General features: G+C 48.8%; 2 protein-coding genes across 6 annotated transcripts; one reads left to right on the top strand and one right to left on the bottom strand.

Annotated features, from left to right (window-relative positions):
* Window positions 1–2,915: 2,915 nt before the first annotated feature.
* BOLA1 (bolA family member 1) lies at window positions 2,916–20,628 on the top strand. Of its 5 annotated transcripts, none has more exons than XR_003679504.2 (4): window positions 2,916–3,012; window positions 3,382–3,838; window positions 8,874–9,019; window positions 20,456–20,628. XR_003679504.2 is itself a non-coding variant. In XM_055084355.1 (3 exons), the coding sequence occupies exon 2, from the start codon at window positions 3,385–3,387 to the stop codon at window positions 3,796–3,798; it is 414 nt and encodes a 137-aa protein (XP_054940330.1). In that variant the 5' UTR covers window positions 2,916–3,012; window positions 3,382–3,384; the 3' UTR covers window positions 3,799–3,838; window positions 8,878–9,215. The 5 variants fall into 5 exon arrangements, 3 of the variants coding, with proteins under 3 accessions (XP_054940330.1, XP_054940329.1, XP_007114483.1); XR_448227.3 differs by having other exon boundaries at window positions 20,451–20,628; XM_055084355.1 differs by lacking the exon at window positions 20,456–20,628 and having other exon boundaries at window positions 8,878–9,215.
* SV2A (synaptic vesicle glycoprotein 2A) lies at window positions 6,320–17,374 on the bottom strand. The gene is made up of 12 exons (XM_028488891.1): window positions 16,089–17,374; window positions 14,598–14,778; window positions 13,400–13,551; window positions 13,154–13,287; window positions 12,395–12,484; window positions 12,045–12,155; window positions 11,768–11,856; window positions 10,928–11,092; window positions 10,583–10,716; window positions 9,515–9,721; window positions 8,756–8,915; window positions 6,320–8,330 (listed from the first exon to the last, which is right to left on the bottom strand). The coding sequence occupies exons 1-12, from the start codon at window positions 16,708–16,710 to the stop codon at window positions 8,147–8,149; spliced, it is 2,229 nt and encodes a 742-aa protein (XP_028344692.1). The 5' UTR covers window positions 16,711–17,374; the 3' UTR covers window positions 6,320–8,146.
* Window positions 20,629–25,564: the final 4,936 nt, after the last annotated feature.

Here is a 25,564-nt window from a genome sequence, read left to right as displayed (position 1 = left end):
GAGAGAGAGATTTATTATAAGGAATTGGCTCACATGACAATGGAGGCTGACAAGTCCCGAGATCTGCAGGGTGAGTCAGCAAGCTGGAAACACAGGAGAGCTCATGGTGTAATTCCAGTCCAAGTCTGAAGGCTTGAGAACCAAGAGAAGCAATGCTGTAGTTCCAGTCAAAGACTAACAGGCTGGAGACCCAGAAAGAGCCAGTGTTTCAGTTCAAGTCTGAAGGCAGGAAAGAAGCCAATGTCCCAGTTCAAAGGCAGTCAGGCAGGAAAGAACTCTCTTTTTCCAGGAGGGTTAGCCTTTTTGTTCTATTCAGGCCTTCAACGGATTGGATGAGACCCAGCCACAATAGGGAGGGCAATCTGCTTTACTCAGTCTACCAATTTTAATGTTAATCTCATCAAAAACACCCTCACAGAAACACCCAGAATAATGTTTGACCAAATATATGGGCACCCTGTGGCCCAGTCAAGTTGACACATAAAATTAACCATCACAGGTAGTTAGAGGTAAATGGACTTATCTCTGAAACTTACTCTCAAATGATTCAGAAAAATAATTATATATGTGTAATTAGATACCTAAAAAGAAACAAAGCAAACATGATAACACGTCAATATTTGGATAATCTGGGTATCAGGGTGAGGGGTATACAAGAATTATTTGTACTATTTTTGTATTTCTATAACTCTGAAAGCACTTAAGAAAAAGTTAAAAATAAAATACACACACATAGAACCATACATCCAACATGACATCTTTTCTTGGATATCATAAAGACACTTCAGACTCAAGTCCAAAACAGAATTGGGCACCTAGTCTTTCCCTTCCCCACCCTTCCAAACCTGTGCTTCTTCCCATAGTCTGTATCTTGGGGAACAAATGCCATCCATCCAGATGCACAAACCTGATAGTTATCCTTCATACTTTCCCTCCCGTAACTAGCCCATTACCACATCCTGTGGGTTTTACCCTCCCAATGTATATCTTATAGCCACAACTTCTTTCCATCTCCACCTGCATGACCACCAGCGTGGTCCAAGTCATCATCATCCCTCACCTAGACTGCTACACTAACCTCCCAACTGGTCTCCCTGCTTGCACTGTTACTTCCTCTACAGTTCTCCACACTGCAGCCAGGGACCTTTGCAAAATAAAAATTTTAAGATGGCTAAATGCAATGCATGATACTTGATTGGCTTTCGAAAAATAAAAAATTATAAAGGCAGTAATGAGACACCTGGGGAAATTTGAATGTCAACTATATATTAATAATAGTATTGAACAAATATTAAACGTCTTAGGTGTGGTAATGGTATTGCGCTTATGTAGGAAAATATCCTTGTCTTAGGAGATATACACTGAAGTATATAGCAATGAAATGTAAAGATTTTCGCAACTCTCAAATGGTTCAGCAAAAATGATAACAATATTTTTATTATATATGCACATTCAAAGAGAGATTAAAAAGCAAATCTGGTAAAATGTCAGTAAATATAGGTGAAGAATAAATGGGGTGCTCATTGTACTAACCTTGCAATTGACATTATGTTAAATTTTTTGAGTGTGATAGGGTATTGTAGTTATATAAGAGAATATCCTTGTTCTTAGGAGATACATACTGGAGTACCTAAGGGTGAAATGTCATGCTATCTGCAACTTATTTTCAAAAAAAGTATAGAAATACATTTTTAAAGTATACAGGTATATATAAAGCATAAAAGTATATATGTATAAGTGTATAATATATATAAATGTAAAAAACAATGAAAGGTAGAGGATGCTGTTTCCCACTGTTCAACTTTTCTGCAGATTCGAAATTTTTCAAAATTAAAAGTTGGGGAAGGGCTTCCCTGGTGGCGCAGTGGTTGAGAGTCCGCCTGCCGATACAGGGGACACGGGTTTGTGCCCTGGTCCAGGAAGATCCCACATGCCGCGGAGCGGCTGGGCCCGTGAGCCATGGCTGCTGGGCCTGCGCGTCCGGAGCCTGTGCTCCGCAACGGGAGAGGCCACAACGGTGGGAGAGGCCACAACAGTGAGAGAGGCCCGCGTACCGCAAAAAAAAAAAAAAAAAAAAAAGTTGGGGAAATACATATATGGGGAAATCTATAAAATATTAGGATACAAAATAAAATACTGGTTGAATTGACGAGTTATATATCATCTTGGAAAAATCTCATCCTGTTATATCCCCACTGAAAACCTTCCCTAGCTTCCTACTGCTCCTAGGATAAAAACAAAACTGCCTAAGGAGGCCTTCTCCCCACAGGCCTATACATTCACTCAGCTTCCCATCACCATCATCTCTGCCCCGTGGGCTCCAACCATATCTAACTACACCCAAAGGAACTATTCCCCCAAAGTTCTCTCTCCTCCCGGCCTTTGCGCGTGCAGCTACCACACTAGGAGGGGCTGAGAAAGGGATTTTTTTTGCCTCTTGTAAACTGTTTCCTTAAGTTTTCTCTTCTCCCCCAAGTCTGGACGACATGCCTCCTTAGCATCCTGCTCTTAGTCCCATCACAGCCCTTAGCACACAGTACTGCAACTGTCCGCTCACTGGTCCGTCTTCTCCAGTGTTCTGTAAACTGCCTGAGGACAGGGCCTGTCTTACCTCCCCAGCCTCCAGGACTGGTCTGGCGCACAATAATTATGTATTCAATAAATGAAATGGACTTCCATTTTCTTGTATGTAAAATAAAGGTGTTGGGCTAGATGATCTACAAGATGTATTGTCAATAAAATGAATCGAATAATCTCAATATCAATTGCACAGAAGTTCCCGTTTTCTTTACAATTACTCGGGTTCAGAGCCTCCCACGACCTCACGAGTCGGGGGAAGTAAAGACTACAGTTCCCGAGAACCCTCAGGGCACCACGTGGTGCCGGCCCGGTCTATCGCGTAGCGAGGACTCCATTTCCCAGCGTGCCTCAGGACGCGAAGTGTGCGTTTCGCCCGGAACGTCAGGAGTTCGGCCCTGAGTGGGAACTGCGGTAGCGAAGACTGAGTGCAAGGTAGAAAGGGCCCAGCCTGGGGTTCAGAGGGGACACAGGGACATTGGCTCAACCAAAAGCCCGGAGTTGCACATACCCTACCCTTGCAACCTCCAGCTCATTCTTTGCGAATCCCCTTAGTAAGGAACGTGCCTCGCGCGTGGGCTCTCTCTAATCCACCGCCTCCCTTCAGCTGCTCGCGGCTGGAGGCCAGATTCCCCCACGTCGCACAGAGGAAAGAGGCGGTGCCTCGCGTCTCACTGTCGCGTCTAGGCGGGCACCCAGTGTGGACGTTGGCCGGGGGGCGGGGGCTGGGGTGGTTGAGAGACTGGTCTCTCACCAGGAGCGAGGCCCTGACCCTCACTGCTCCCGTCCTTGTCTCTGCCGTAGCTGATGCTGAGTGGGCACCTGGTCGGAAGCCTGTTCTCCATGGCTGGCCGCGTCTGTGTGTCCCGGGGCAGCGCCAGATCAGGGGCCATCGGTCCCGTCGAGGCCGCCATTCGCACAAAGTTGGAGCAGGCACTGAACCCCGAGGTCCTGGAGCTGCGTAATGAGAGCGGCGGCCACGCGGTCCCACCAGGCAGTGAAACCCATTTCCGCGTGGCCGTGGTGAGCTCTCGCTTCGAGGGACTGAGCCCCCTGCAACGGCATCGGCTGGTCCACGCGGCGCTGTCAGAAGAGCTGGCTGGGCCGGTCCACGCCCTGGCCATACAAGCGCGGACCCCCGCCCAGTGGAGGGAGAACCCTCAACTGGACACGAGCCCCCCCTGCCTGGGCGGGAGCAAGAAAACTCGAGGAACTCCCTGAACCCTGAGACAGAGGGAGGACCGGAATCCAAACGGGTTGGGTGAGAATAAACTACTGGGGCCTTCTTCCCTTCAATACAGTCTGGTATTTGTAAGAGTTGAGGACCTGGGCCCCATTCAACCGGCATATACAGGTTCTCTGGAAACAGCAATTCTTTTCACATCAAGGTCAACCTAAGGAAAGCATACAATCACTCACTACTGCTCTTGCCCTGGACTATTAAGGAAAAGCTGCCCAGTTGTTTCGTGTTAAGTTGTGACTAAGGAACCACCAGACCTTGTGAGTTGCAAGTAATCCTGTACATTAAAAGAGAAATTATCATATGAGGTGAATTGCTGTGTAGTTAAAGGCCTGTTGAACCAGTGCTACAGATGTTCTTGGGAGAAGAAAGATACTTGAAGCCTAGCATAGTCAGGAAGGGCTTCATTAAACCAGAAAAGAAAGGAAAGTTGTTGCAGGCTGGGGTAAGAGCCCAAGCAAAGGCATAGAAGCTGGACTGGGCAGAGAGTTATTGGACAAGACAGCATTTAGACACATTTGGACTTCAGACTTGGGGAATGTTTGGCTTTCTATCAACCTGTCCATTTCCAAAAGGATTTACATTTGTTTGTGAGAAAAAAAACTTAAAAAAAAAACCAAAACACTAAAGCAGTGAAAAGATTATAATCTGGGAAATTAGTATAGAAGGGGGAGAAAACTTTACATAGCCCTTTTTCTGCCATTTTCCCCCCCTCTCCCGTTGCGGAGGACAGGCTCTGGACACGCAGGCTTAGCGGCCATGGCTTACGGGCCCAGCCACTCCGCGGCATGTGGGATCTTCCCGGACCAGGGCACAAACCCGTGTCCCCTGCATCAGCAGGCAGACTCTCAACCACTGCGCCACCAGGGAAGCCCTGCATAGCCCTTTTTCTTATGAGCCTTCCAAATGTTGTCATAATTCTGAGGGAAGCTCAAGTAATGTCTAGATAAGCAACTTTCTGATGATCTCAATGTGGAGATGGAACTTAGTAAAGAGAAAGCTTGGTTAACATGTATCAACCATTTCTGGCTAAAGAGTTTAGACTGCATCTGGTTGGGCAGTAGGGAGTCATTGAAGGGTGTTGAGGAAAGGATGCCAAAGAGCATTTTGGGGCAGATTGATCTGGCAGTGATGTGTAAGTGGGTTGGCGAAGGAAATAGGAGGCACAGAGATTAACCAATGGTGAAGGCAGAACCCTGACCTAGAGGTCAGCTGTTGAAATGGAAAGGAGTTGATTTGAGAGCTACCATTTTTAAAAAGTCAGAAAAGGGCTTGATTAGAACAGAAATGGACTAGAGTGAGAGGAGCGTCGATGGTAAACCTCAGGCAGTACTTTTCAGGTTTCCTCACAGATAAAAATTCCCACGGGAGCTTGTTTAAAATGTGGATTCTAGGTCAACTCTCTTCCAAAAAAGGATTCTGATTCCACAAGTCAGGAATGGAATCTGGAATCTATATTTTTAAAAAACACAAAAGGATTTGGAGGAAAGTTGGTTCTATTCTCAAGAAATATTACTCCAAGTTTTTATTTGTTTTCATTTTTGGAGTTTTTAGATTTTTTAAATGTTTTTGTAAATATTATTTTATTATGGCAAAAACTCTTGAGATCTGTCCTCTTAACAATTTTTTTAAGTGTACTATCAATACATTATCACTGACTATAGGTACAATGTCATACAGATCTCTAGAGCTTAATCATCTTGCTTAACTGAAATTTTATGCCTGTTGATTGGTAACTTCCCATTCCCTTCTCCCCCAGCCCCTAGTAACCAACATTCCACTCTGATTCTATTTGACTATTTTAGATAAAGTGGAATCATGCATATTTGTCTTTCTGTGACTTGCTTATTTCACTTAGCATAATGTTCTCATGGTTTATCATAGCAGAATTTCCTTCTTTTTAAGGCTGGCAAGTATTCCATTGTTATGTACATACTATATTTTCTTTATCCATTCGTCAATGGACGTTTAGGTTGTTTCCACATCTTAGCCATTGTGATATTCTGCAATGAACATGAGAGTGCTAATACCTCTCCAAGATCCTGATTTCAATTCTTTTGGATAAATACCCAGAAGTGGGATTGCTGGATCATATGGTAGTTCTATTTTTAATTTTTTGAGGAACTTCTGTATTTTCCAGAGTGGCTATACCATTTTGCATTCCCATCAACAATGTGCAGGGGTTCCAGTTTCTCCACATCTTTGCCAACACTTTATATATATATAATAGCTATCCTGAGAGGTATGAGGTGGTATCTCATTATGGTTTTGATCTGCACTTCCCTGATGATTAGTGACATTGAGCATTTTTTTATATATACCTATTGGTCATTTTATGTCTTATTTGGGAAAATGGCTATTGAAGTCCTTAGCCCATTTTTTAATTAGGTTATTAGTTTTTTTTGCTATTGAGTTGTAGGACATTACCCCAAGTTTTCAAATCTAGGAGACTGAGGGGGCGCTCCATCTGTAGAAATGGAAAGATCAGGATAGAGAGGCCAACTCAGGAAGTAAATGTGATGCATCATGTTATTCTGGCCTTCAGTTTAGAGAGAGAGGAGTTGTTTTTCCATCTCACCGTCTTCCCCTCCCAGGACTGTCTCAGAGTTGGACGTAGGTAGAGGCAAAGAAGCAGACACAGATTTTAAGGATTTGTTTCCTTTTTATTTTTCATCAATATTTTCATTTTTTACATCAACAGAGTTGGTTTTAGGGTTCCCCAGGAGAGTAAGGGAGATGGATGTGTCCCTCCACGGGGGTGCAGGGGAGAGGGCTGCGTCCAGCAAGTGAAGGGTGAGGGAAGAGGGCACACACTCGTACACTGGGCACTGGAGAAGGCAGTCCTTTGAGCACAGACATCAAAGAGTTAAACAGTCACCACCTGGTTCAGTGTTACAAAATGGGAGTGACCATAGGGAGGGGGGCACCAGACGCGGCATGAGGAGGGTGAATTTGGATTTTCTTTTTTTATTGTTGTTTTCACTTTTTTCCTTTTAACTTTTTTTTAACATTTACAAACAGCTAAAAACTACGACACATCACAGCTACGGTGAGGGAATGGGGGCACCAAAGAAAGCAGCCACACAGAGTAGGATGGGGCAGGGGCAGCTTAACCTACAGGGGCTGTCCTGTGGAAAGGGTGAGACGGGGCGACTGAGGCTTCTGGTCCCTGCATTAGGGGTCCCTGGCTTACTGCCTAAACTCTTCCCACTTTACAGGAGTTGCTGGGAAGGCCCCAGTTCCTGCCCCGCCCCAGCTCCTTGTGCTTTTGATCTGCTGGTTGGACCATATGACTGGTTTCTTTCCCTCCCCCGCTCCCCTGCCTGTGAGGGGACAGGTTGGAGGTGGGAGGGCTGCTGTGCTGTGCCTGTCTGTGCTATAGCGGGTAGAGCCTCTCATTCCAGAGGAGGCCTGTGCTTCTTGAGAGGAGGGGAGGAGATGGACCTTGTCAGGTGCCGTCAGCTCTCCCTAGACTGTGGGACTCTTATCCCAGCCTGGCCTAGGGCTCTTCCCACCCAGGCCCGGCACAGAAACAAGATTAGGGGAGGTACTGTGGGAGGCAGGGTTGTGTGTGTGTCCACTGAAGTTACCCTTGGCTTGTATCTGAGGACAGTATAACGACACCCCCACCTCACAGCACGCACACACACACACATAAATGTACACAAGCACTCACACACACAGTCCTGCTGAGCTGCCTCAGAACTTAATATATAAATAAATAAGAATCAGAAAGCTAATTTCATAAAATTCAGGCTTCTTACTTGTAGCCCAAATTGAGAAGGAAATGGAGGCCAGGGGGCTGAGGTTTATTGCTACTCCCCCAGCATCCAACAGGAGGCGTAAGAGGGCACTTTACGCCCTTACGACTCTAAGTTCTTTTGGTCCGTGGTCTACGCTAGGCCCCCGCCTCCGGCATAGCCACACGCCTGTGCTTTCACCAGGGCCCAGGCAGAGGGAATGAGGGGGAAGGCAGGAAGCCTGTTCTAGAGTCCCAGGCGCCGGGAAGAGCAAGGGCCTCTCACTAACACTGGGGAGAAGTGTGGGAACAAGGCTTCTCTTGGGCAAAGTCAAGGGTGGGAGGAGGTGGGGGACAGGGCTGCACCCCAAACCTGGGATGGAGGAGCCTTCCCTGTAGTCCCTGCCCACGGGGTCACGCACGTGCACACACATACACACGCACACACACGCACACACGGCTAAGACACCAAACGGGAGCGGGGAGTGGGGAATGAGGGCTCTTTGTGGCCAGGATGGCAGGGCAGGGAAGGGGAAGAAGGAATTGTTGGTCTCACAGTGTGCCTGCCACCCCCGAAGCCCCAGAGACTCTCACTGCAGCACCTGCCCCCGCGTCTCGGGCAGCTTCAGGGCCAGAGAACTACCAAGGGCAAGAGCAGCTGAGGCAAAGAGGATGGGGGCGGCCTTGGTGATTCCCACAAAGGACGTGAAGATGCTGATCCCCAGCACAGCTGCCAGCTTACACAGAGCATTCAGGAAGCCGAAGGCTGTGGTCCTGCTCAGGAGTGCCCCAGCGCAGCACGCAGGATGCAGGGGCCCGGCCCAGGAGGGAGACAAAGGAAGAGGCATGGGAGGGTTTGTGGGAGAAGGGTGCGTAGGTGGGAAAGTGAAGGAGAGACGGCAGGCAGTGTCCAAGAGGGAGAGGAAAGATGGAGAGATTAGAGAGGTGAGGGATGCACATCAGGGAATACAGATAAATTGGGAGGCAAGGGGGAAAGGACACCAAAAAATTAGGTTAATAGTTAAGACTTCAAGGAGTGAATATAAAAGCTACCAACTTGTAGAGGAGAAACTCAAGGGGAATATGTACCCTTTCACCCCTAAAGATGCCTTTCCCAATCAGCCCCCTTCCTCACCCCATTTCTGTCCTGTCCTCTGAGCGCTAAACCTGCTGCCCTGCCCCTACCACACTCCAACTACCTCTTGTCCGAGGGGTAGAGTTCAACAGTCAACACGTCCAGCGCGTTCCAGGATGCAATGCTGACCCCCCCAAAAAGGCAGAGCAGAGCGATCATGGCTGACTCGCTGTTCCCAAAAGACAGGAAGAAGCAGGAGACACAGGACATCACGCTGGAGCCAGCTAGAGCCGGGGAAGGAGAAAGCAGCATGAGCCTGGCCACAGCCCACACTGTCCTGTCGACCAGCGTTGAGCACAGCCCAGGATGAGACTCTCTTTTTGCCAAGGTACCCAAAAGAAAGGCTTTCCACTCATCCCCAACCTCCCTTATAATTGTCTTATTAACAATTCAGTACCAACCATTTCTTCAGTGCAGGCTATGGGCCAAGCAACTTGATGGTTTACACACACTGCTAATAAGTCAACCTCATGAGACAGGTACTGTCATCACCGCCATGTCACAGATGAGACAGCTGGGCTCACAGAGGTAAAGTGACTTGCCCAAGGTAGGCGGTGGAGCTGAGATTCAAAACCGATGACCTCAAAGCCTGTGCCCTGAACTTGCTATTCTGCCTACCTCCTACCCCCAGAAGAGCTTCCCCACCAGACCCCTCCCTGTCCTGCAGCCACCCCCAAGCAGAAGACGTGAGAGACAGAACCTTCTGTCTTAGTTTCTGGCTAAGCTTTCCACAGACTAAGCTGAGAAGCCCAGTGACAGCCTTCCCCTTCCCCCAGCCCCCTAAACAGTTCCGACACACCACCAGCCAGCCTCCCCGCCTTACCAAGCATCCGGAGCCTGCCAATCTTGTCCATGAGCAGGGCAGACACAATGTTCCCAGGAAGCACAGCCAGCGTCCCCAAGAAGCTGACAAAATACACCATGTAGGCGCCTTCACCTGTCCCTGTCACGTCCAATGGGCAGCCCTCCTTGTTGTGCAGGAATGTGCTGTTCACCAGACGGCTGTTCACAAACTTGTACTCAAACAAGTCTGGGGGCAAAGGCCGAGACAGGCGGACAGGGCAGATGTGAGGGGGAGGCTGCCACTGCTTATGCTCAGGGCTCTGCCTTTGAGGGGTTTAGCTGGGATGGCCCTCAGAATCATTCAGGGCACTCAAGGCAAAGCATCAGATAACATCACCATGCGAACTAGAACTCTTTACAGCACAAAACGACCGTAGTCTACCAAATGAAACAGTGTGGCTGGCTGTTTCCCAGTTTTCTCATTGATAGTATCTGCTTCTCTCCGTCCATTCTTTTTGTCTGCTCTAGCTGACTATAAGCAGTAGCAATGCCATGAGTTTAGGATAAATTGCTGAGCAAAATATTAAAAATCATTAAAAATCCTATCCATTATTTTTTCCTGCAAGGTGGGAAAACTCACCCAGTACTCCATTTAGAGGTGGGAAACCTCAGTCTAACTCACAAAACCAGCCTTTCATGTGCATACAGTTTGAGAATCACTGTTAAAGAAATGGATTAAGACACTGACTCCCTTTTCTCCACCAAATATCCCTTTTATTGTTTTTCTGTTTCCCAAGGACACTGTTTTGAATGATTTTTGCCCTCTTCAAAAATGCATTAATATCACCACACTGAGCTGTTTCAATTCTAGCCAAAGGCAAAGAAACTTGATGTTTTTGTCAGATGTTCTATTTATCACAGAAAAATGTTCAATTTCCATTAGATTTTTGTAATTATTGGTAGTAGCTAATAGGCCCCCATACCACCTCCAAGGCTCCAGAGAGCTCAGCTTGAGAACACTGAGTTAGGAAATGAAGAAGGCTCCTTTTCCGTGGCTCAAGATCCACCCAACCCTTTAGTCTGTCAGCCACTAGCCACCCCACCTTACCAGTGTTATAGAACACGGTGTTGATGAACGTGCAGTTGCGGAAGAAAGTGTTGCTGGATGTGACATCCTCGAAATAACACTCCTCAAATAGGGAGTCCTCAAAGGACACTGACTTCAGACGCAGCCCAATAAACCTGTAAGGCCAGGATGATGACAGCCACTTTCCCCTCATCCTTATACCCTCCTCCCAAGACTCAGTTCCTTAGTGAAGTAACAGGAAGCTGCAGCGCTGAGGAGAACCATGGCTCTTTGCCCCCAAACACCTTGTCTCCAAATCCCCAGACTCACAAAGGAGGCAAAGGGTAGAAGGGGTGGAAGGAGTGAAGTGTAAAAGTCCCCACATACTTGTCATTGAAGTACTGTCCCCCTCGGTGGATCTGATTCTCCAGGGTGAAGTTAAAAGTCACATGCTCTACACGTTCCCCAGGGAACACTTTGGTGCGGGCTGCGTAGTCCACTGCTTGGAGATGGCGGATCATGTCGGGAAACCAGACAGTCAGGCCATAGTAGCTGAAGAGTCAAGGGCAATGGAATCAGGGCTCAAGGATCAGAGACACGCAGTCCAGAAGGAGGGCGAAATAGAGAAGTCAGCTCATGTTAGGACCTTGTTCACCTCCCCAGCCTCATCTCTCACCTCATCTCATCTTTCACCAATTGCTGTGGTTCTGGGGGACTTCAGGTTCTTCTAACCCTCCCACCATACTATTTCTTACCTCCCGGGCATTTGCTCTTCCTTCTGTTTAAAACAGTCTCCCCATCCCACCCTCAGCCTATCTAACTCCTATTCATCCTTTAGGACTTAGATCCCCTCCCCAGCCCACCCCAGATCTGGGCTGGAAAGCCTGCTCATGTGTTCCAGAAGCACTACCCCCACCGTGGCACCCATCACACTGCTTTACAGCTAGTTTTCTCTAGCTCCCGGACCAAAATGTAAACTCCATGAGGACTGGGACCACATCTATTCCATCCCATCAGAGTACCTGGCACAGAACAGAAATTAATACTGTTCAGCCTGTAATATAAGTTTGTTGGATTAATGAGTGAAGTATAGGGTGGAGGATGAGAGGGGCTCTGAAAAGCACCTTTCTCATTATTCATCCTCTTCACTTGCATTTTCTCCACCTCCCTCCCAACCCACAAACCATCACATCCCCCACATACCGCCCGCCCCACCCACCTCCTCACCTGAACGACATGGTGAACCACACACCCATCATCATCAGAGTGATGCGGCGATATTCTGGACCAAAACAGGAGAGGAAATTCCCCCAAACCTAGGTGAAACAGGACAAAGTCAGACAGTGGCTGCTAGCCAGTAGTTTTAGCACCTAAAGATCCCCATTTTTCTGCCCTACCACCTCCCTTCAGTTCACGCATCACCCCCACACCCAGGCTCAAGCTCTGCCTTCCTCTCCATCTCTCCCACTCCCTTCTTTCTCTCCACCATCCCATAACCCATTACCTGCCCTCCCAGGCTCAAGGCCCGGACCCCCCAGCGCTGGTACCAGGTCCCTGTGTCTGACTGAATCTCAATCAGCTCATCCTCCTGATGAATTGTCTTAATGTGGGTTACCTAGGGTCAAGAGAAGGAGCGAGCAGTCACACAGTCTGTACTTTCCACCCCTTCCAGGTACCTCAGTTTCTCCCGCAGTAGCAAAATAGGAGGCAGGAGGTGGACATGATACCCTGAGGGATCTCGTTGAGGGAGAGTGTGGCCAGAGCTGCCTAGGAAGGTGCATGGGGACTGCGGGAGGTATCCAAAGAGGGGCCAGGTGGGGGCTTGGAGGACTGAGGGGGAGGACTGTGGCTTACTGAGAAGACTCGCTCAGGATGCCCCTTGGCTCGCATGTTGGTGTCATGGACCTGCTTCAGTACCATCCAGGCCTCATCATGTTTCCCGTTCTAGAGCCACAGACACAATCCCCACATCCAGGTTAGCCCCTCCCTGACCCAGGGTTATAGACCCCCTCCCTCAACCTGGCTTATGGAATCACAGGACACGAAAAGGCTCCTACCCCCAACCCCTGTGTGCCTCTGTGTGACCTATGGGCACATCCATCATCCACTCTGGAAGAGCCCTAGCGGGAGTACAGCAAGACATCATCAGACTTGGGCAAGAGTGGGGGAATCCAGGGTCCTAACCCAGGTCTTAGGGAATCCCCTGGTCTAATGGAAAGAGAAAACTGAAAACAAGGGAAATGGTGATGGTGGGCAAGCATGTAGTCAGAGAAGGGGCAGCATCCTAACCCTGCTGGATCAAGATAAATAAAGTTGGAGGGGGAAGGAGTAGGCAGTAGATCCTCTTTTGAACTGTAAAGTCAGGGCCAGGGCCAGGACCTCTGCCTGCAAAACCTTAAGCCACCCATGGTTGAGCAGGTCCCATGGTTTCTCCACCCACAGAACTCCTCTGGAAATACATTCTAAGACAAAGGAAGCAAGATAGAGTCCCCCAGACCTTGGACCCTGTGAGGAAGGAAAGCAGCCGCATAGGACCAAACCAAACCCACAGTGGGTGTCTGAATACAGAAGCCCCTGCTGCCCTTCCCCCAGCCCAGGCCCAGCCCCATTCACCTCCAGGAAGAAACGGGGGCTCTCAGGCTGTGTGGTCAGAGCCCCAATGGCAAACACAGAAGGAAAGGCGCAGACGAGGACAAAGACCCTCCAGCTGTGGAACTGGTAAGCGGACCCCATCTGAAAGCTCCACCCTGGCAGGGACAGAGTCACAGCATCAGCAGAGAGGCCAGAGGCTGGAAGGTCCTACCACAGGGAGCACAGGAGAGGAGGGAGTCTGGGGTGCATCTTCTGGGGGCTGCTCACCGTAGTGGGGGATGATGGCCCAAGCCATAGCAGCTGCGTACACTCCACCAATCATCCAAAACATGCAGAGCCAGCTCAAATGCTCCCCACGTTTCTCCTGGGCCAGAAACTCCGAAAAATAGGAGAAGACGATGGGGATGGACCCTCCAATCCTGGAGGGCATTGCAAGAATTCAGCATTGGAAAATGGCCATATTCTTGATCCCCTCCCTGCCCCAGTGCTCTGGATCCCCAAGTCCCTTTCATCTTCCGGACCTTTTATTTATTTATTTTTTTTTATTTTTATTTTTTTTTGTGGTACGCGGGCCTCTCACTGTTGTGGCCTCTCCCGTTGCGGAGCACAGGCTCCGGATGCGCAGGCTCAGCGGCCATGGCTTACGGGCCCAGCCGCTCCACGGCATGTGGGATCTTCCCGGACCGGGGCACGAACCCGCGTCCCCTGCATCGGCAGGCGGACTCTCAACCACTGCGCCACCAGGGAAGCCCCCGGACCTTTTAAAGAGACTCTTTCTCACACGTGCCCTATAAGCTCCCTCACCACCAACCATCAAGCACTCATCCTTGGGAATCTGGGAAACAGGCAGGCAGGTCTCGGGGAATGGGAAGGAACAAACATTGAATCTTGAAGAGCTGGAAGGAGGGAAGATAATTACAGAAAAGAGGGGAAATCCCCAAAGGAAAAAGAGCAAAGAGGCATCTGAGGGCACATATATGGGAGCAGGCCAGAAAAGAGCTTGGAGACAATGCAGAGAGTACATGCAGGTGGCTGAGGAAGTGTAGGAGTTGGGTGGGTCAAGACTTCAGGGTTCTGGCAGGTGGGGGTATTAACAAGGTCTGTTATTGAATGTAGGAAATATTTAGACTCTGGGAAGGGGATAACTCAAGGGTCCACAGGTACCCAGGGGTGAACCTGAGACCCGCTTGGCCTCTTCATGGAGCCAGGCTCAGAATGGAACTAAAGCATAGGGTGGAAGACTCAGGAGTGAACCACACATGGAATGGCATTCTGGGCAAGGTAGACAGGTCCTGGACAGGGAGAAGCTGGCCTGAAGATGGTGGGAAGAGAAAGGAATTCATTCATTCAACTCACACATATTTGAGGTTCATCTGGTGTGCCTGGCACTGTGCTGGGCCCTAGAGATATAACAGTGACCAAGACCCAGCCCTGCTCTCCAGAGGCTTAGGAAGTGGACACTCACCCGACGCCAGAAAGGAGGCGGCAGAAAAGGAAAGTGCCATAACCCTGGACGAAAGATGAGAAAAAGGCGAAGACGCTGTTGACTGAGAGTGATATGAGCAGACATTGTCTTCGACCCAGCCGATCAGCCAGCCCTCCCCAGAGGAAGGCTCCCACCATCATGCCCAGGTAGACAATGAGGCCTGGAAGGAGGAAAACAGGGGCAGAAGGGGTATGAGCAGACATATTTCAATTCTTCCACTTGCCAAATATTTAAATGAGCTGAAACTGCAGGAGCATGGATGGAGGATCTGAAGGACCTCTAGAAGCTAAGTCTAGTCAACCCAGAGATGAGAGCAAGTGAGAGAAGATGAATTATGTGAGCAAAAATGGAAGGCCATCTCTGCAGGCCAGGGGTTCAAAGGCAGGGATGCAGGTATGGGAGATCCCTAGAATTCTCCTCTTTCTTTCCCTCATTCCTTCTTGCTTGCTCTTACTTCTCACGCTCTTGCTGTCACGCACACACATGTACACGCACACACATACGTGACACCCCCATCTCTGGCTTGCCTGGAATGAGGAATGGATCTGCCTAGATTCCCAGACCCTCCCAGGGTCCCCTCTCTTCTCTCTGCCGTGATGCCCTCAAAGCAGCAGGAGGTGTCTCTTATGTTCCCTGGAAAAGAGGCTCCATTGCTTCAATCTTCCCAGGAAATCCCACACACAAAATCCATCCTTTACTCTTTCCAGCTCCAATACTTCTGGTCCTAAAACTCTCCTGTTTCTTACTTCCTTCATAAAATCAGAGTTGGAATTGATCTTAAAAGTCATCTACTCCAAACTCTGCATTTTACCCAGGCCCAAGCCAAGCCCCAGGGAGAAGGGAACTGCCCAAGATCTCATGGCAACTTGGCGACAGAGCAAGACCTGATCCCTTCTGAGTGAATCTAGGGGGTTTCCTCCCTCCGGGTCCCCATCAGGAAGGGCCATTAAAGACCAATCTCTGGCCCCTCAACACTCCCAAGGCTAACCAAGAGCAAGTGTGACCAGCTTCCCTGGCTGAAGGCCAAGGATTCTTCCCCTCCCTCCACCACCCCAAACTGACTCTCCTCATGTAAACCAAGGAATTTGGATACTGACTTCTTGTTCCCCCCAAAAGGGGAATGGATCAGAATAACAAGAGAGAAGGCTCTGAAGAAACATTAAATGGGGGCCCATCCCACCATGGCCAACTCCTGCAGAACTAAGCAGACCACCACCCAACCACTGGCCCAAGCCCCAGCACAGCTGCCCTCCCTCAGGCCTCTCTTGCACAAGCAACCTCACCATGACCCAACCTCCAGAGGAGGGGGTGGGAGTGAGGAGTTTGCAGAGGAACCCTGAACCCTCTGGGGACATCTTGGGAGCAGGGTCCTTAGGAGCCCAGTGGTGAGGACAGGAGCAGTTCTCAGGAACAGGAGTGTTTCCAGAGTTTGGGGCAGGACGGGGCTAGAGTGCTCGTTGAGAATCTTACCCAGCATGCCTTTGTTGGAGTCAGACAGGCACATGTCTTTCTCAGCACTGGGCAGCACAAAGCCCACCACGAAGACCTCGACACCATCAGCCATCAGCGCCAGACCAAGCACGAAATACAGTGTCCACTGGAAGCGGCCATGGCCACACTCCCGTAGGATGGCTTCATACTGCTGGGCCAGTTCTTCCCGTTCTTTCCGCCGCTGTGCCTCTCCCCGGCCCCCAGGGGGGCCCTCCCCATCACCCAAGCCCCCCCTCACTCCAGCCAGGGGTGCCCCATCTGCCATCCGCTCGCCTTTGCCCCCAGACTCTGCCCGGGGGATGCCCTGATATTCCCCCTCGTAGATCTCATCATCCTCGTCATGGCCCTCAGTGGCATCACTAGATGCGCCACCTTCCTCCTCATCCTGGGCCCCTTCCCCACGGTAATAGCCGTCAGCAGAGGCAGGGAAGTCATCATCATCGTCCTCCTCCTCAAAGCGGGAGTAGGATCTCCGGGAATATTCATCCTGGACTCTGTCCAGGCCCTTCACCACCTTCTTGGCTGCGTGCTTCTTGACTTCCTTGGCAATGTCTTTGGCCCCACGGATGAAAGCTGCCCGGTCTCTGAAACCCTCTTCCATGATGGGGCTTTGGGAATACTTCACCAGATCTCCTATACTCCTTATTCAGATTTTGCTCAAGGACTCATGGAGTCAGAAAGACCCCGTCCCCCTGTTACTTAGATGAAGTGTGTTCGAGTATCTTTGGGCACAGAATAGGAGAATATAGGGCCTGGCCAGTGTGTGTTTAGGAGGGGAGAGGAGGGAGAGGAGCTTTGGCCCACACCCAGTTCAGTTGGGTGCATTGGGAAGGGAGAAGGGGAGAGGAGGAACAGGAAGGGGAGGGGGAGCCAGGTTGCGGAGGCTAAGCTGGGGAGCCAGGATAACTCAGAAAAGCCTGCTACTTCTTTTCCAGGAGCCTCTGGAGATCTAGAAAAAAATAAGAGGGAGAAAAAGGAGGTTGTGAGGCCTAAGACACTAAAGAAGGCCAACATAGGGCTCCTGCTGACACAGAGCCCCACCTGGGCCATGTGTTACAGAGATGGTCTCCTTGCCTCAAGTCCCACTCGGTAAAAAGGGATGACCACCTGGGCCTACTATGGGCCATTCAGTATAAGCCCCCTTACTTTGACCTTGGAGACCAGACCCATGGGATTTGCTCCAAAGTCACAGTCATCGACCCAGAGCCCTTCTCCCAACCCCCTGCCCCACATCAAGATCAGACCTTTTGCTTTACCACCAACCTGCCAAGAACACCAAAGGAAATAGAGAAACCAGAACTCCCTACTCCAGTCTGGTCTGGGTTTCTTACTGGGGGTGGAGCTTGGGGAGAAGGTAGAGAAGGAGCACTGAGTCCTCCAAGTCCTCCAACCTGTTGCCTTCAGCCCACTGATGGCATCTGAAGGTGGGGCTTCCACAGTCCTTCCCTCAGGTTTCATGTTTATAGGCCTTACAGGGAGGGGTCTTCTCCCAACATAGCTCAGTGGGTGAAAGCTCAGCTTCCAGAGTCAGACACACTTGGGTTTGACTTCCTGCTTCAGCACTTACTAGCTAAGTGACCATGGGCATGTCTCTGAACCTCCAAACCTTAGTTACCTCTTATTTAAGCAGGGAAAAGTAAAGATTAAATGACATAATGTGTGTAAGCTCTTTACCATAATACCTGGCACGTAAAAATTGATGAATAAATATTAGTTATTACTCTTCGTGGTGATAATAATGTACGGAGATGCCCTCTACTCCTTCACAAGATGCCAGAACAAAAGCCCTGTGGATGCTCTTTAGGGTGAGCAACAGAAAGGGATACTGGCAAGGAGAAAGCTGGTTCAGTGCAAACCACATGACAGTTACACGACATAAGTTGAAATCCCAGCTCTGCCATTTACTAACTGATCTTGAGAAGGTCACTTAACATCTCGAAGCCTCAGAGTCCTTCTATTTAAATTGGGGATAACAATCTCTATTTCTCCAAGTTGATGTGAGAATTTAATCTCACAATAGACATTCTATTAGTTTCCTTCCTTCCTATTAGATTGAAAAATGTGAAAGAAGCAGCAAGCAGCAAGGGCAAAGCAGGGGAGTCATACTTGGATGCTATTGTATCCTCCCCAAACAGTCCCAAGACCCCTCTGTCTGTGTTCAAACAAATTCCAGCAGCTGGACCCACACTGTCTCCCTCCAGACAAACAGTGGAAGACTCACAAAAAGGGAGATCCAGAACCTAAGGTCATGGAAAAAAAGGCAGATCAAAATCTAAGAAAGAGGTGATGACTGGCTATTGCCACCTTCCTTCAGGATGTCATAAATAGGCCCCCCTTTCACTGGTGGGGGTGGGAGTGGAAATGACTGATCAAACACATACATTTCCAATATAGGGGTCTAAGGTCTATAGTTGAACCTCATTCCCCCATGGCCTCCCTTCCTAATCCCCCTTAATCCTTGCTGCTCCTCCTTCAGGAGTCAAGGAAAAGGAAGTCCATAAATACCGCATTGCGTAGGAGGCTGATGTAGAAGGAAGGGGGCCTTGGACCTCCCCACCACAAAAGACATCCTCCAAAGGCAGGCATAGGAGAACCCCCTCTTCTTTCATAGAAGCAGAGGAAGCAGGACTAGATTCTGATCAGAGATCATTCCCCTAAAAACATCCTGCACAGGGCCTTCATTAAATATCTCATACACACACACACACACACACACACACGGTGGCCCTGGCAAAGGGGGTAAGTAATGCTATGTAGTTCAGAAAGAAGCACTGGCAAGCAGAGTCCTACCCCTCAGGTCAGACGTGGGCACTGGACCTCGATGACCAGAACCAGTGACCCCTTCATCACCTTCTTTTCTTTGTGGTTCAGGACCCAAACCATCCCCCATGAAAGAAAGGGAACAGTGGAATCCCCTTCGTGCATGCAATTTGCTTGCCTCTCCTTTCTTTCCCAACTAGAATCTCCCTCCAAACCCTGAAGGAGGCAGATGGACCCACCAGGAGCCATGCCCCTGGTTTGTTAACACTATCCACCCCTGAGAGGTACGGGAAGGGTAGAGAAGGCCCCCAGAGCCACAGCAGGATATGATGGCTCAACAGCCAGCTCCCCCAGGGCCAACAAGCCCAGGAGGTCAGGAGGGACAGAAGGAAGACAAATTCTTTGAGCTGGTGAGGAAGTGGTGTTATTTTTAGCCCCCAAAGCAGCACAGGGTGGCTAAGCCTGTGGGAGAGGAGACAGGACTCGGAGAGGTGGAGGTTAAAGGAGACAAGATTCAGGGTTACAGGGCCCTTTAAGGTTGGCTGGCTTCACCTGACTGGAAAATGTGCCCAGGAGATTTTCTGCAGAGGATGGAGGGAGGGGAGAGACTCTGAGCAAAAGCTTCCTTTCAGGATAACTGAATCAGCCCTGGATAAGTGGGGGAGGCTCCAGAAGCCCCCTCCCCCCATCAAAACCCCTGACTTTGGAAGCCACCTGGATTCCCCAACCCACCCTAGCCCAGGTGACAAGGTCGTTAAGAAGCAGTCACTTATCAAAACAGGCTCTGGAGCACCCCTCCCCATTACAGCTGGGTGATTGAGCCTCGGTCCCCACCCCAGGGCAGCCAAGGCTGCACCTCCCCTCCCTACATGCTACCCTAGGGTTAGGAAGATGGAGTATCTGAGGGAAGAAGATCAAGGTGTCAGCTGAGAATGCCCAAGACGGAATACAGAAAGGCAGGGGCGCAGGGGGAGAAATCCACGCGCACACGCGCAGAGACTGCCCCTGCCATCATCTGTGGCGACCGTCCCCATCCCGCTCCGCTCTGGTGCAAGAGACGAGCCCCTAGAACTGACTGAACCGATTCTCTGAGCGCCTCCCCTCACCCTTGATTCTGCTGCTGGACGAGTGCCTACTCAACACCCCTTCCCCCCACCCCGGAGCAACTGCCTCCATCCCCCGCCATCCGTGCCCCTAAGCCTATTCATCTACCACCTCTACCTACCCAGCGTTCCCGTTCATCATTCCCTTCCCTCCCTCCTTCTCCTGCCCTTCCTCCACCCCCACCCCCGCGCAACTCGAGTCCAGGCGCACAGCCTGAGGCAGCATCCATTCTCTGGCCCCAGCCAAGGTCATTTATCACTCATGGGGGGAGGCAAGGAGGCGGGGGAAGATGAGTTGGGAATTGGAGTTTGAAGGAACCCTGTTCCACCTTACAACCCCCCAGCCCGTTAACATCTGAGGAGGGTAGGTAGGGACTTGGTTAAGGTAGAGAAAAACACCCCTCCTCCCTAGATATATATAAATATATGAAATATATATATATATACACAATGTTTTTTTCTCTCCTTCTCTGATCAGCACAGCAACCACAATAAACGTCCATTCAAACCACCACCAATTCCCTCAGCCTTAAAGAGGGACGGTCACCCTTCCCACAAGCAAAGCATCGGAGGATAAAATGGCTGCAAGGCAAGGCGAGGATGCTTCTGCCCGGGGCGGGGTGGAGCCGAGAGACTGAGAGAGGGGTCTTACCTGGGCTGGGTCCCCCGGATAAGGGAGTCCGGGTGAGGGCGGGGGTCCCGGCCGTGGGGCTGGCGGCAGCAGCGACTGCTCCGGGTACCAGGGAAAGCGGCAGCGCAGACCTGCCCCCCAGCAGGCTCCGGCCCCGCCTCCGCCCTCTCCCCCCCACCCCCCAGCGCCACTGAGCATCGGGAGAGACCATTGTTGGGGGGGGGGCGGTGGAAGAAGAAAAGAGGATGGGGAGGAACTCGGGGTTCCGCGGAGAAGTGTTGACGGGGCTAGGGGGGCTGTCACAGGGACAGCTGGAGATGACACACAGCCCCTTCCCAGCCCCTTCTAGTTACAGACTAAAGGATCTAAGGAAAGTAAAACTGGTATCAGGGAGGCAAGTGGGAAGACAAACAGGGAGATGTTGAACAAGGCAGCCCCTTCCTCAGCGGCCCAATCCCAGAATGGCAGGACCGACGAATTTCAGGGGCTCTCTCTTCCTTCAGATCGCCTCCCTTCCCCTTCCTCACGGTTCCTAGCCAAACTCCTTTGCACAACCCTCTCCCAAATCCGGAGTGCTCACACTCCCAAGTTTACCTGGCTGTTTTAGAGGAAGCAGGAATAACAAGGTGTGGTTTCTATCCCGAACTGCCAGAGGCAGAAACTCCTAGATCCCTGCCATCTCTTTCCAGAAACAGTCCAGATTATTTATTTCCAATGCAGACCTCCCTCTCCTCCATTCTGCTGGCAACAGCAGAGGTTGGAGAAGCTGAAGCAGTTTAACAGTCCTGACCAAGTGGGCATCTCCCCTTCCATTTATTTGCTCCAATGACTCAAAAAGGAACTCCCTCAGTACTCTTCCCCACTTTCTCTTACCAATTCTTTCCTTTATCTTTCCATCTTTCCTTTGCCCCTGTACCAGTAACCTGGGCTTAGAGATCCAAGACATACCACTTGGTGAAATCTTTGCTCCAGAGGTGCGGGGAGCAGGGTGCTTTGGGGATGTTCATACTGAATGTGTCTACCTATTCTAGGTAAGGTCTTGGGTTATCTGCACAGAGCACTGACCAGGGGCTCTGACTTGGGTTCTCACTTCCAATAAGCTGTGGGCTCTTGGTCCAGTTCTCTGCCTCTCTGAACCTCAGTCTTCTCATCTGGAAAATGAGGGGCTTGGACTAGATGCTGTATCAGATCCCTTTTATATTTAATAGTATGTGATTCTGTTCTCCTAAACATGGAGGTTTCAAAATGCTGGGATATGTTACATGGAGAGGGCTGGCAGGCTGTGTCCCAAGCAACCTCACAGATGGCATTTGTGGTGTTGAATTTACCACTGACAAGGATGTGGGCCTTTGGAGTTTTGCATACTCCAAAGCTACATCTTGGAAATACTGTTTTGTGCCAACAAACTTTACAATTTACTAAAATATAAAACCATAATACATAAGCATTAATTTATAGTGAGGAATTTAACTGTCACTCAGACTGAAGGAAAACTCATGTCTGCATGTCCAGCACATTTTCTCCCTTAAACCAAATCAGAATAATAATGTCAACATATAAATGCACAATGACATAACTGAACAGAAGTAGTTGTATCTTTAATGGCATCTGGCCATCCCCAGCAAGGAGTCGTGCCAATGGGTTCAGAAAACTCTTCTTGGCTACAGTTCTCCACCCCCATCTCTAAGCTATGGGCAGCCTTGCCAATGCTGGACTACTCTAACTCAGATGGTTAAGGCACTCTTTCCAGGATGGCTCTTGGAAAGGCTATGCCCATGTGGGCCTCATGGACTCTCCCTTTACTGGCTAGCATTCACTGCTGACCTGTCTTCAGGTTGACATATTCTTTATTGAAATATGTTAATATTTTCAATTAGGTTATAGCCAAGTCCTGCTGGCAGGGAGCCATCTCTTCTCTTTAAGGTAACTTTGCATACTCTCTACTTATCCATTACTAAAATAGAAATCTTGTACTCTTAGAGAGAAAAGTTGTATATATTTTTCAAGTTCTGAGGAAAGACCATCATTTTTCCCTAGAACCAAGGACCCATGCACCTCACCAGCTACTCCTTCACAGGCCCCTTTTCTGGGTCCACTAACATTAGAGTTCCTTAGGGGCTCAGTCCCGGGCCCCTCTCTGCGTCCACCTACTCTCTTCTCCTTGATCACTTCAGGTAGATCCATGACCTTAATGCTGCCTATATGCTATTAATTCCCACATTTCTATCTCCAGTCCAGACCTTTCCACCAAGCCCAAACTCAGAATCACCATCTGTCAATTCAACATCATCACATGGGTATCTAAAAAGCATCTCAAACTTAACAGACCATAAACAAACTTCTGAACGAGTTCCTCATCTTTTTACCAAGGTGTTCAGGCCAAAAACCTTACAGTCATCCTTGTTTCCTTTCTTTCTCTTATTCCTACATCAGCAAGTCTTGTCGGCCCTACCTTCAAAGTCTTCTGTATCTACCACTTCTCCACCACTGCCCCCTAGTCTAAGCCACCATCATCTTCTTTAGCTACTGCAACAGCCTCCTAACTGGTTTCCCTACTTCCAATCTTGCTTACTTAAAACCCATTATTCTCAGCAGTCAGGGTGATCCTTTAAAAACAAATCAAATCTGATCCAACAAATACGCTCCCAAGAGAAATGAGTGTGTATGTCCCATAAAAAGACAAGTACAAGTATTTTTATAGCAGCTTTATCCATAATAGTCAAAAACTTCAAATGTCTATCAGCCAAAGAATGGTTAAACCTGGATAAACAAATTGTGGCAGCCAAAGAATGGTTAAACCTGGATAAACAAACTGTGGTATATTCATATAGGAAATACTATGTAACAAACTTTTAAAAGACAGAACTACTATATACAACTTGCAATAATTTTTACAATTATTGTATATGTTAGGCACCTTTCAACACTCTCGGGAGATACAGATTAATAGAATGAGGTTCATTAAAGGTTCTTAAGGGATTCAGTTTAGTGCAGGGATACTTAGACCGGGATCCATGAAACTTCTGGAATTTTTGCTTCAGATCTCACAAAATATTGAACAAAAGAAGCCAGACCAAGAGTATACACTTTATGATTCCATTTATGTAAAGTTCAAGAAAAAGCAAATTAATCTACTGTGAGAGAAAATAGTGGTTACATGGTGGGAATGTGCTACATTTAAATCTAAATGGAGGCTAAAAGGGTGCATACAGATGTAAAAATACACTTAAGATCTGTGTGTCTTTCTGAATGTATTTTATACTGCAATTTTTTTAAAAAAGCTTTAATGAGATTTTTCCACTCTCCTTTCCTCAGATCCTCCGATGGCTTCCCATTATACTAAAAATTAAATCCAAACTCCTAACCAAGATCTAAAAAGCTGTGCATGTTCTGGCCCCTACCTGCTCCCTCCAACCCTCTTTCCTAGGTCTCTCCCAGGCTTCAACTCTGCTTTACCTTCACTGGTCTCCCTGCTGTGCTTCCAACATGCCCACATCTGAGGACCTGGGCACTGGGGGTCCTGCTGTCACTGCTGGGAACTAGTCTAGACTTGTTCTTACCCCCGCCCCCCACCAGACAGCTCTCCTCCACAAATGGCTTAAATTGGGTGTGGGAAATAAGATTATGGAGTAGGAGGTGATCAGTGAGTACACAGTAATGATGGTTAACATTGTTAGAGCATTTACCTGACTTGGGCACTTTTCTGACCACGTTACATTGATTAACTCACCCCACCTCCTCATTAACCTATGAGATGATCACCATTTACAGATGAAATTGAGGCACTGATGAGTTAAGTAGTAACTTGATATAATCACACAACTCAAAAGTGGCAAAACTAAGATTTGAACCGAGGCAATATAGATGCAGAGCTCTTACTCTTTTTAAATGCATCTATTTTAAGTGTATAGTTCCATGTGTTTTAACAAATGTATATACCCATGTAAGCAACCTTTTGATCAAGATAAAGAACATTGCCCCTAAAAGTTCCTTTGTGCCCTTCTGCGGTCAATCTCCCCATCCTTGGCAACCACTAATCTCCTTTCTGTCACCGTAGATTAGATTTGTCTATTCTAGAGTTTTATATAAGTAGATTCATACAGTATATAGGTCTCTGGCTTCATAGCTCTGGCTTTCAGAGCTTTCCAGGGTTTTTAACCATTGCCTTATACTACTTCCTGGTGTAGCTTCTTTCACCACTTACCTATCAAATTGGCTACTCCTCAGGACTTCCCTGGCAGTCCAGTCGTTAAGACTCTGTGCTTCCACTACAGGGAGCACGGGTTCGATCCCTGGTCAGGGAACTAAAGATCCCACATGCTGCATGGCATGCCAAAAAAAGTTTTTTTAAATGGCTACTCCTCAACATCAGCCACCCACCTATATCCTATCACTACTTTTATGCACCCCACTCCAAGCACACGAGACTGTCAGAATGGGGAGTGTAAAGAGGGACAAAACAGCGTCAGTGACAGCCCCTCTAAGGTACCATGAAGTTCCAGTGAGAGATGCTAACAAGTGAAGCACCAAAATTCCTATCCTTGAAGAGCTTATAATCCAGTTAAAGAGAGGGGATAGCTTATATATAAAGCCAGTAAGTCACAGGGCAAAACATTCATTCATTCAACAAGGACTTATTCAGTAAATATAAAACAGTATAATGTGACTAAGCAATTGGCTCTGGAGTTCAGACAGATCTTACTTCATCTACCACTTCTTAGCATGTGACCTTGGTCAAGTAAATTAGTTATCAGTTTCCTGATCTTAAAATTGGCATAACAGCAAAATCTACCTAAGGAGTTGTTTTGAGGATTAATTGAGATAATGCATACAAAACACTTAGTATGGGGCTTCCCTGGTGGCGCAGTGGTTGAGAGTCCGCCTGCCGATGCAGGGGACGCGGGTTCGTGCCCCGGTCCGGGAGGATCCCACGTGCCGCGGAGCGGCTGGGCCCGTGAGCC

The sequence above is a fragment of the Physeter macrocephalus genome, chromosome 4 (genome assembly GCF_002837175.3).
Source record: "Physeter macrocephalus isolate SW-GA chromosome 4, ASM283717v5, whole genome shotgun sequence".
Classification (NCBI taxonomy): Eukaryota; Metazoa; Chordata; class Mammalia; order Artiodactyla; family Physeteridae; genus Physeter; species Physeter macrocephalus.
The sequence above is the reverse complement of the archived record's forward strand: the minus strand, read 5'-3'. Positions and strand labels throughout refer to the sequence as shown.

What these genes read in the sequence shown, in the direction of transcription:
- BOLA1 (XM_055084355.1), top strand. Translation starts at nt 3,385, where the DNA reads ATGCTGAGTGGGCACCTGGTCGGAAGCCTGTTCTCCATGGCTGGCCGC.
- SV2A (XM_028488891.1), bottom strand. Translation starts at nt 16,710, where the DNA reads ATGGAAGAGGGTTTCAGAGACCGGGCAGCTTTCATCCGTGGGGCCAAA. An exon ending in CACCGTGTTCTATAACACTG is followed by an intron (nt 9,722 to 10,582) that starts GTAAGGTGGGGT and finishes CTTTGCCCCCAG; the next exon opens with ACTTGTTTGAGTACAAGTTT. An exon ending in TGGCAGGCTCCGGATGCTTG is followed by an intron (nt 8,916 to 9,514) that starts GTAAGGCGGGGA and finishes CCCCGGCTCTAG; the next exon opens with CTGGCTCCAGCGTGATGTCC.